General features: G+C 34.0%; 2 protein-coding genes across 5 annotated transcripts; one reads left to right on the top strand and one right to left on the bottom strand.

Moving 5' to 3' along the window:
* The first annotated feature begins 1,396 nt into the window (after window positions 1-1,396).
* LOC111367849 (beta-1,3-galactosyltransferase 7-like) lies at window positions 1,397-4,604 on the top strand. Of its 4 annotated transcripts, none has more exons than XM_022988915.1 (11): window positions 1,397-1,671; window positions 1,880-1,976; window positions 2,345-2,394; window positions 2,518-2,738; window positions 2,819-2,882; window positions 3,054-3,126; window positions 3,364-3,484; window positions 3,576-3,663; window positions 3,775-3,900; window positions 3,984-4,093; window positions 4,197-4,604. In XM_022988915.1, the coding sequence occupies exons 1-11, from the start codon at window positions 1,580-1,582 to the stop codon at window positions 4,343-4,345; spliced, it is 1,191 nt and encodes a 396-aa protein (XP_022844683.1). In that variant the 5' UTR covers window positions 1,397-1,579; the 3' UTR covers window positions 4,346-4,604. The 4 variants fall into 4 exon arrangements, with proteins under 4 accessions (XP_022844683.1, XP_022844682.1, XP_022844686.1 ...); XM_022988914.1 differs by having other exon boundaries at window positions 2,515-2,738; XM_022988918.1 differs by having other exon boundaries at window positions 1,398-1,574; window positions 2,515-2,738.
* On the bottom strand, window positions 4,389-10,505 carry LOC111367848 (protein OPAQUE10-like). The gene is made up of 8 exons (XM_022988913.1): window positions 10,099-10,505; window positions 8,830-8,921; window positions 7,762-7,906; window positions 6,692-6,823; window positions 6,402-6,551; window positions 5,062-6,105; window positions 4,824-4,990; window positions 4,389-4,705 (listed from the first exon to the last, which is right to left on the bottom strand). Exons 1-8 carry the CDS (start codon window positions 10,189-10,191, stop codon window positions 4,561-4,563), a joined length of 1,968 nt encoding a protein of 655 aa, XP_022844681.1. The 5' UTR covers window positions 10,192-10,505; the 3' UTR covers window positions 4,389-4,560.
* Between the last annotated feature and the right edge of the window lie 368 nt (window positions 10,506-10,873).

Raw genomic sequence — 10,873 nt, 5'->3', positions numbered from 1 at the left:
AAATTCTTACTTATAATCTCCAATAAAACACTATTCTAAAACGAATTTTATCTGGAAAAAGGGGGCTCAAACAGGGGCTAAGTAATTTTTTTTTTTTTAAATTTGATAAATCTTACAATATTTTTTCCCATAACAAAAGTAAAATAAAAACAATCAATAAACTGAGTTGTCAAAATATAGGAAAACATGGATTTAGAACTTTTATCTATGTTCATTTACATATATTTTTATCAATTTTTTATATAAGTAATCATTAAGTGATTGGACTATTTTATTTTTATATTTTACAATTTTTACTTTTCTAGAATTGTTTAAAATTTTATTTTTACAGAATTTTATATTTTTTAGAATTTTATTTTTAAGAATTTATTTCTTTAGAATTTTATTCTTTCCAAAAATTTTGTTTTTTGAATTATATTTTTTTAGAATTTTATATTTTATTTTTAAAATTTTATTTAAATAAAAATCTTATTTAGACACTCATTTCCCATATTTTGAGTGTTTTCAAAATTTTCAAATTGTGTTTTGAGCATAGTTAACATACGTGGCCAGGTTGTTAACCCAAACAAATCATTGGGTTATCAGGTTAGTTGTTCAATCGGCGGGATCAGTAGTTCAACCGTTGAGTCATTACAATGTCAAATTTAATTTTAAAAAAATAGTTTCTTAAAAGAAAAAGAAAAAGAAAAAAATATATATATATATATATTCTCGCCACAATTATTGTTAAGATTCTTTAATTGCCATAGTGGCCAAACTTCTCGTAATTCATATTGAGAGCACAAGTTGAATCCTACCCATTGCAAATGTATAAAATTTTGCTTGGAACCAATTTGGTAACTATTTGATTTACGTTGAACCGATTTTGATTTCATATGAACCGGTCGGTTCAAACAGCTATGGACCAATTTGAGCGATTCTTATCCGATTTCATATGCTGATGAACCAATTAATACAAATCGGACTGGAGCATTGTTCAATTCTCGGTCCAACCAATTTTAATAACTATTATTTTGAGTCTTATATTATAAGTGTAACCTCTGATCGGTCCATATCGATTTTAATGACCATGGTTTTGAATTATTATCATAAATTTAACCGTATTATTGGAAATGCATCTTCGAAGATATCAGATTAAACAAGTGTTTGTGTGTTTTTCAAAATCGAAAACAGAAAACAATAAATAAAATGTACCTTTAATGTCTTAGTCCGATCAATATCGAACAGCAGTTTTGTGTGTTTTTCAAAACGAAAAATAGATTGAAAACAATGCACGTTTAACATGTAATGTCTTTAGTCCGTTAAATGTTGAACAGCTCGATAATTATGAATCTGACATATTTGATGGCAAAACATGTAATTACATGACCAGTCTTCTGTCCAAACAGCAAGAGAGAGAGCAGCCAAGTCATGTTGTCACTAACTAACCTAACTAGCCAATTTTCCAAATAGCAAGAGATGCGCGTCAAATCTGCCATGATGAACGTCGACCTCAAAATTCAAAAACCAAGAAAATTGTTGCAAGACTGTATGTGTGTAATGGTATAACCCTTAGCACAATCAAGAAAAATTAGGTGAGATGACGAACAGAAACAGGGGCAAAGTTTCGCTCGAATGGATTCTGATTCTGTGCATTTTCAGCTTCGCACTTGGCATGCTTTTCAGCAATAGGTTTATCACCTTAGTCTTCAAAATTTTGATTTATCCTGTGTTTTTTTCCTCGTATTTCACAATATTAATGATTCATGAATTGAAATCCATGCAAACGAGTCTGGTTTTGCTGTTGTTTTCTGTAGTATTTATGAACTTTGATGGGTTTTAAAGAAAAATAATTTTATTTATGAATTTGTATTGAAGTTTTGGATTTTCTGATTTATAGAATATGGGTTTTTCCCAAATCAGAGGATCAAATCATGCCCTTAGGACGACGACCAGGAGATTTGGCTGCTATATCTCATGACTGTGCAACAGACAAGGTTTTCTTTCTTCATATTCTGTTCTTTTTTCAATTAAAATCCAATTGGTTTATGCATATTACGTAGATTTTCCGATACTTTGATTTATACATGTATGCTTACCTATTTCCATACCATCATGCTACGTAGACATGATGATTGACATAATATTTGACAAAATGCCTCGATATAATCTGACATTGGACTATTATAAAAATAATCAACTTTTTCAACCAATAACATATTGCCAACACTCAATCATTATGTCGCCGACTTTCTAGCAAATTAGCATTATTCATTTTCATATTTCTTTTGAGTATTATCGAAATTCAAGCAGTTGACCCAAATACATTTAGAACCAGGCTTAGTTGTTATTGAATCTATTTCAGGATAAGAGGGAACTGATTGGAGAGTTTAGCAAAGCCCATGAGGCAATCGAGTAAGTACACTGCATTACATATGTAGAAAACAAAATGGAAAACTACACTATTTCTTTAAGTGTTCTAATTGTAATCACATTTTAAGAACTTATAATTTGCTAAAGTTATGTAATTCCTAGGAGGAATGTCAGATCATTGGACTCTTCAATTGCTAAACTGCGTATGGAGCTGCCTTCAACAAAGAATTCCCGCAAGATTGGGAACTTTGAAAACTTCAGTACTGTTGCTGTTCACCTGGACAGTACTGAGACGAGGAAAAGGACATTTATGGTTATTGGTATAAACACTGCATTTAGTAGTAGGAAGAGGCGTGATTCAGTTAGAGAAACCTGGATGCCTCGAGGTGGCATTACTTCTTTATTTTATTTAAGGCATGTTTTTTCCTGATCTTTTGTTTAAAGTCTCTTTGAATTTCTTGACTAGGCAAAAGTTTACTTCAACTTGAACAAGAGAAGGGAATTGTTGTTCGTTTCATGATTGGTCACAGGTAATCAAGTTTGTATAATACCGACTAGACTTAATGCAAGTGATAACCTGTTATCATCTTTCGGGCTCTTGTGCTACTACAAGATAGAGTTTTATCATTTTTCTAACTCGTAGCTTGTTCTTAAAAATATATCAAGAAATCTGCCATCAGACTTATATTTTATTGATGCAGTGCAACATCCAACAGCATTCTAGATCGAGCAATTGACTCGGAGGACGCTCAGCATAACGACTTTCTTAGGCTTGTAAGTATAAATAAAGACTTAATGTCCTCTGATTGCACCTGTTTCACGAGTTGTTTCTAATAAGTGCATGTTTAATAGGCAATAAGCAAGTTATACTGCTATCCTGTTGTCGAAGTAAATTACTTTTACTTATAAGTAGGAAAAGGGTAAACGTATTTGGAAATAAAAATATACTTAAAAGTAAATTTGACTTCCTTTTAAGGTTAGCCAAACATGCTAAAGTACATTATTTTGCAGGAACATATTGAAGGATATCACGAGTTATCAGCAAAGACAAAAGCATTCTTTTCCACTGCAGTTGAAAAATGGGACGCTGAGTTTTACATCAAGGTGGACGACGATGTTCATGTAAATTTGGGTACATTTGCTTTCCTTTTTCTTACCATATCTTGATCTATACTGGCAGTGGCTTAAAATTTTATGATATATGATAATCGATGATAATGCAGGCACGTTGGCTGCAACTCTTGCTCGCCATCGCTCAAAGCCTAGAATATATATCGGATGTATGAAATCTGGGCCAGTTCTTCATCAAAAGTAAATCCTCGACCATAAAACATATTTGCAATAGCATTTTTTGGTTATATGCTAATATACATTCACATATCAGTTGTTATGTTTTCATTTTAAGCTGTTGTCTCCCGATAGGAATGTTAAATACCATGAACCCGAGTATTGGAAATTCGGAGAGGAGGGAAATAAATACTTTCGACATGCAACTGGGCAGATCTACGCTATCTCAAAGGATCTCGCAAAATACATCTCCATCAACCAGTAAGGCATCTTCTCTCTACATTTTTTCATTTTTTACCATCTAAACGAAATTGTCTTCTATTAATCTTACTGTGAATTTTTAGGCCAATTCTGCATAAGTTTGCTAATGAAGATGTATCGCTTGGAGCATGGTTTATCGGTCTTGAAGTTGAGCACATTGATGATCGCAACATGTGCTGTGGAACTCCACCTCGTAAGCAATATTCTTTGCTTTTTCCCTTCTTGTTATTTAAATTTACATAGTAACTCTCAAATTTTTTTGCGTGATTCCACCGAGAATCTTAAATTGTGCGCAGAATGTGAATGGAAAGCACAAGCAGGTAATGTCTGCGTTGCATCATTCGACTGGACCTGCAGTGGAATTTGTAAATCTGTGGAAAGAATCAAGGATGTTCATGCCAAATGTGGTGAAGATGCTGCCACTCTTTGGAATGCTCTTTTCTAGTATTGTTGCTGTCTAACAGCAGAAAGGATGTCAATCCAAATGTTACGATTCTTGTCATCCTTATTAGCAAAATACACAAAGAAATTGAGGAAGAAGCTCGATGTGTGGCACTCAAGAACTATCTATAATGCAAAACAAATATGTTTTTTATGTCACGAGAAGTAATATTGTAGACATATATTTCTGTACGTATACATTTCCTCTTTAACTTATTACTAATTTCCAAACTTCAGCTTGTCAGCTGGATATATTCCACTCATTCTACCTTCCTTCCGTTGCTTCGTTGATGAGAACTTTGAACTGCTAAACTTCTGAGTCTGATCAAACGGCTTAGTTTCTTTCGCATTATCCCCTCTGCTTCTGCAGTAGTGGACAAGGTGCATCAACAATATTGACACGACAATTAAGGAGAAGAAACTCGAACACGTTCACAAAGATAACATTATGGTCATAATCGAACAGACAAAAGAATACATACCTGATGTGCAACAAGAAAAATAACACACCAACAAGGGCCGTGCCTTTAAAAACTGTTTTCAGAAGTTGCTTTCGACCATGCTTCACTGGAGGGAGTTCGGGACTTGTATTCTTATTGCCATCTGAAGTATTTTCCGCCAATACTTCCATACTGTGTTCTTTTTTGTCCTAAATAAGAAAAAGAGTAAATTTTTACAGGATACTCGCAGGAATACTGTGACAACTTAGTTGATAATCACCTGATTTCTGTTTTCAGAAGCATAACAAGTATCGTCATCATGACTGGATAGTTGGCAATTGTGCTGAGATGAAGATAAGTATTCGGTAGAAACACCCAGATTTTTATGTATAAATTCAGGTTCTGGGGAATTACTAGCTGAAGTGCGTGGTGGGTTTCCAAACTTGTCCATGTTTTGGGTTTCATACAATACAAACGATTTTCCACCCTTCTTGTCAGCCTCAATGTCCATTGATCCAGAAGAGTAATTTGTCGTTGGAGAATTGTCTATATTAACATTTGTAGATGAAGAATCATCCACATAAACATTTGTAGTTGAAGAATCGTCTGCATCAAACTGGTCGGCAAACTCCATGTTAAGCAACCGACCTAACACGGAGCTCATGCTAGTGGTGGAAGATACTTCCATATCTTCGTCATCAGAATATTTCCTTTGAAGTCCATTTTGAGCACACCTTTTTTCAGAGGTTAGTTCTTCAGAATCAACATTCAGGAAGAAATCAAAAAGATTGTTTTCTCCATCAAAGAAAAGAGGACTGCTACCATCAGTTGTATGGACAATCAAGTCGGAAAATGCCAAGTAATCTGAAATATAATTTCTTCCATCTCCACTGATGCTAGAAGAATCTCCTACAACCGAATCATCATTCTCAAGGGCAAAGTTGATATCAGAAATATCTACTTTATCATTTTTGGTGCAATTAGATGGCCTCATATCAAGCAGACGATCATTTCCAAAAATTTCTGAAGAAAGCAGTTTTTTGGGCTTGAATGAACATGCTAATGCGTGCGGGCCATGTTCAAATTCCTCCATATATGGGCATTTAATATCTGAATTTAGTACATTTGGTCTCTCCACATATCGTCCAACTTCCGGATAGGCTCCAGGTGGTGAACTTTCCAAGTCTGGATGTAGTTCACCAGTAGCATCAAACTTGGTGGCAGATGAAGAAAAAGACTGTTCTTCCATATATCTGCTTTCCGCCTCATCTGACTCTTCAGAGAGACAATCGTCGTTTCTATCAGACAATGCATATAGATTTTTCTACATTGCAGTAGAACAATAGCAGATTAGTAAATTCAAAATTAAAATTTCATATAATATAAGCAAATATAAAACTCCCATCAGTTTATTTTTCCCTTCGAGTTTTTGAAATTGAAATCGCCTGTTTGAGTAAGGATAAAATTGGAAAATAATTTAGTTAAAAACCTCAACTAAACACCAATCAAAGTCAAACAAGCTAAATATTGTGACACAGATGAAGTAGCAAGTAGCTGACAGCAGTAAGTAATTCTCAATAAGAGTAATTACATCATATGAAAACTGAAACGTCGGCATACCTGTTTCAATTTTGTTGTAGATCCTTTATGTGAGCTGTAACTGGATGAACTTGAAAGGCTACATTGTGCTGATTCCAAGCTTCTTCGAATGCCTCCAACCATATCTGTGGGCATGGCTACTGTGTACATAACCACATCAAAGTCCGGAACCTAACAAGAAATAAATTGTTGATGGATTTTAGTGCATGACTAGAATATTCTAAACAGATTTTGTAAAAATATTGGAAACTGATGAAAATACTAGCTAGAATAAACAGGAAATGGATACGGGTATAAGAAAAACATCTTACACTTAGTTGCTTAGCCCGGGCTTTCCTCGAGAGTGCTCTTATGCAAATGCAAACTTTCCGAATATCTCTTTTCTCGACAACATCTGATGGTGAAAAGAGATCAATGCCATTCAATCCCAAAATTTTGCACATCTACCAAAAAAAGGGAGAACCAATAATATTAGCAATCAATTTTTAAACATTCTAGTTAAATTGGATATCAAATTGTTGGCGGAGACTACTTGCTCCTACTTGCAGTTTGAAATACTAACAAAGTCCTTTCATAAACTCGACAAAAGTACATTCAAAAACTTTGATTTGGACATTTGTGCAAATTTTATTTGCCTCAGAAATTCAGAACTCATGCTCTTCACTCTTTGCTTTCTCAAGCATATTGGCTAGTTGCACACAACAGTGGTAGGAGAACAGTTCAATAATTACATTGTTACATCCCAATTAAAAAGGATTTCGTGAATTAATAAGTTCACAAGGCATATAACTATCTTTTGAGAATGGCACTCTTCAATGCTTCGTTATGCATTTGGTTCGACAGAAAGGACATGCAATGATGTGTAGTGCAGTAGTGGGCATCATACAATAGGACTCTTCTTATAGAACTTCTCTTCTGAATCTGATTTAATTCTTGGAATTTGTATTGGATGTTACAGTTGTATCAATAAATGAGCTGACAAGTTTTTTTAATATTCTGTACCATGATGCACCAAGACAAACACCCGACACGCGATTTTTAAAAAAAGTACTGATGACACATAGTCAACATGTTGATTAAATTTAAAAAAAAAAAAAAAAAAAAAATTCTTTTCTATAGTATGCGGCTAAAAGTTACTCACGTGACTTTGTGTATGAAAGAAATAATGTATGAGCATTTTCAGTTCTTTTTTCTTCGAGGATTACAAAATCCCAGAAGTTCAAGACAATAAATCGTTCAATAAATGGCTTCAAAATGATACTGAAAAATTTAAAAGGCACTTCTATTACTTTAATAACTCTGGCTCCAATTTGTAACTGTCAAGTGAAAATTATTTATCAGTAAATTATGCAGAGGTGGGGGCAAGGTTATGATGTGTTACCTTCAAAAATAAATCAACATTGGAGTAAGGCCTGTATCTCCCAATACTCTTCTTAGAACCAAAAGGGCCATGTTTATGTTTGAAATGTCTAAGCTCCACACATTTTGCCAACATCAAATTCCATATCACTTTAGAAATTTCAAACCTAAAAAATCAGAAAAAGTTGAAAACATTGAACACAATGAAAAATTGTCTCGTAAAACAATTTAAAACTTGACATTATCTCATGCTTAATAATGTGCTATGTACAGCTCTAGATGCTTTCCTTTTCTCTCCATCAATCAACCACAGAAAACAAACCATTTTCATTACACATAATTAGCTAGCTGGAGTTAGAGATATGAATAAGTTCCTAAGAATTTCTTCAAAAAATTGTCTCCACAGTGTTTCTCTTATTAATTCAAACCTCTTTACATCACAATGCAGTTCTGAAAGAAAAAACTCCCCACGCCACCAAATTTCCATTCTTTCCCCACTTTGCAACAATTAGTTGAAATTCCAACATCAAGCATTATCATTACTCATTCATCCATTGTATTTGGATTTTCTCGTGATGTTAACATTATCCCCATAAAGAATATATATTACATGCCAAAGGCTAATAATTGCTGCGTGTTAAAAGATCCTGTTCCTTTTAAATTTCTGCACCTTTTCAGCTTCAAAAAGGTAAAAAGATTTTTGTTTAAAATAGTAAAAATCTTGGGAGACAATACTTTCCTGAGGCACTAGAACATTTTCCCCACATTGTTATCTTGTCCTTGAAAGAAAAGAATGAAGAACTATAATGGAGCCCACAAACAGGTGCACCACTAATAATTATTGGCATGCTGTTTGCCATGCAAGGTGATAAATTTCTAGGGAAGCAAAAGAATGTACTTCATTGAAATGAGTTTTTTCTTTCATAATCGTTTCCAAAATGTAGGAAACTGATAATTTAAACGTGAATTTATACATCAAACTAGGATTCATAATTGCACCCGCCCATTTAACAAAAAAGGGGGAAAACCTGCAGTAATTAGATTGTTAACAAATGAAAATAGAAAATGTCAATGAAATTCAGGAACTCACAGTAGCTCCCCATCTTGAAGCAAATCAGAAATATACAAATCCTCATCCAATCTTGTATTAAGAACTTCTCCAAGCCATATTCTTGTTTGAGTCTGAACCAATTAAATGGAAATAATAATTTTTAATAATCAGCATAGCAGATAAGAAAAAATCAACTGTGAGAGTTTACATGTTACTCTTATATCTCGATTTTATAGGTGTGTCCATATGCACAAACAACAAGAAGCGAAATGTGTTCCCAATAATCTAAAGATGAACTAATTAATACTTTTTTGTACTCCATTTGATATAATGTGATGTCTACTAAAGGTCCAACAAAAATCTAATCTTTAGACTGCAAGCTTCTTTAGGCTTATTCAAGGCAAGTCCCGACTATTTAAGTTGTTCTGTCCTCCATTTGTTGACCTGAACAGTCATTTCTTATTCTATCACCACTACCCTAAAGTCTAATTCTGCTACATCCGTCAAATGATCTTGTGAATATTGCGCTCTATAACAGACCAATACTAAGTACTGTAATGCATAATTAGTCTGGCAATCGACTAATATCTGCAGAACTTGATTGTTAACTTGGTGTCTCTCTTCTAATCACCTAGAACTTATGTAACACTTTTTTTTCTCATTTTGTCCAACTACTTTAATCTTATTCATTACATTTTCGACAAACCCGCTGTTATCGTAATTGAACTTAAATACGTAAAACAATCACTCTCTAACACAATGCCGTCCTTGTTATTCCTATGAAGGAAATTTAATAGATTCATATATTCAGATTTCTAAAATACTTCAACTTTCTAGGTCTAGGTTTATCTTCCTCCCAACATCCCCACTTAAAACCATAGTATCATCTAATAACATACAACAGAGATCAATTATGATAAATAAATTAAAAAAAAAAAAAAAAAAAATAATAATAATAATAATAATAATAAATGGACAAGGAAAAGGGGTGCTTTGGAGCGGGAGTAACCACTAGTGAGTACGAAGGTAGAAGACGTGGGAACAGCAGAGCGCTAACTAGGAGGATTCCCCCAACTTTCTCTACAACGGGAAAAAAATAAAATAAAATAAAAATAGAAATAAAATTCTACTAGTGCCCCCATTAGATTCAAACTATTAACTGTTCCGTCAGCGTGTAGGCGGTGTAGCAAATGGCTTTCTTAATAAATCTCCTGCCATAAAACCAAATTATTTCTCTAAAGCCTCTAAATTTCACATTAAGATACGATCAATCAACCTTATACACAAAAATATAAACTCAAATGGGACCTGCAAGAAAACATCATCGAGCTCCCGGAAGCTGGATTCGCCAGAGGAAGGAGAAGAATCGGCGGTTACAGCGGCTACTGCCCGCCTGCCCATTTTCAGATATCCCGCCTAAAACATATCTCCCATTCAAGCATCCCAAAATACAGAAACAGTTGAATGAGTGAATGAATGGAAATACAGAGAGTGATAAATCTTGATTTATAATTGTGGCAACGAGGTGTGAAGAGTGGATGCTTTCTGGGATTTCAGTTTTGTGTGCATGAAAATCATCACTGTTTTCTGTGGACGCAATTTAGCTCTACTTCTCTTTCAAATATTTGTTTCCGGAAAGCTGGTGCCAAATGAGACAAGCGGCGGATATATGAAAAACCTTTTTGTTCTTATCTTAGTCCTTATTATCTCCTGGACACAGGAGGCCCTTCTTTATGCCAATTTATCATTTTTACTTTTTCTTTGTCTTTGTTTCCCTTAAAATCCGATATTTATTTTTTTATTATTATCGACAAGATTTTATATTTATATCATACAATACAAGTTAACTGAATTGTAAATTTATTTACAATCAACCGAGCACTGATCGTTCTCATTACCAGCTCAACGTAATAGTTTTTAATTAAAGTCACCTAGTTAAGATTTTTTTGGTCGTTTCCAAGTCTTATAATTGCCAGTTATTCGGAAAGGAAAGTAGACCCACGGAAACGTTCTTCTTGGGCATTTTCTGATCCGTGGGTCGCATTCGATAGTAGGAAATTCAATAGGAGATCCTTTTGTGCTC

The sequence above is a fragment of the Olea europaea genome, chromosome 18 (genome assembly GCF_002742605.1).
Source record: "Olea europaea var. sylvestris chromosome 18, O_europaea_v1, whole genome shotgun sequence".
In the NCBI taxonomy this organism is placed as follows: Eukaryota; Viridiplantae; Streptophyta; class Magnoliopsida; order Lamiales; family Oleaceae; genus Olea; species Olea europaea.
This window is presented reverse-complemented; position numbering and strand designations above follow the sequence as displayed.

Excerpts from the sequence above, each read along its gene's own strand:
- LOC111367849 (XM_022988914.1), top strand. The coding sequence starts at position 1,580 with ATGACGAACAGAAACAGGGGCAAAGTTTCGCTCGAATGGATTCTGATT. Across the intron at positions 2,739-2,818 it reads AGAAACCTGGATGCCTCGAG|GCAAAAGTTTACTTCAACTT; the intron begins GTGGCATTACTT and ends TTTCTTGACTAG. Across the intron at positions 3,664-3,774 it reads GGGCCAGTTCTTCATCAAAA|GAATGTTAAATACCATGAAC; the intron begins GTAAATCCTCGA and ends GTCTCCCGATAG.
- LOC111367848 (XM_022988913.1), bottom strand. The coding sequence starts at position 10,191 with ATGGGCAGGCGGGCAGTAGCCGCTGTAACCGCCGATTCTTCTCCTTCC. Across the intron at positions 8,922-10,098 it reads TCGATGATGTTTTCTTGCAG|ACTCAAACAAGAATATGGCT; the intron begins GTCCCATTTGAG and ends TAATTGGTTCAG. Across the intron at positions 6,552-6,691 it reads CCCGGGCTAAGCAACTAAGT|GTTCCGGACTTTGATGTGGT; the intron begins GTAAGATGTTTT and ends ATTTCTTGTTAG.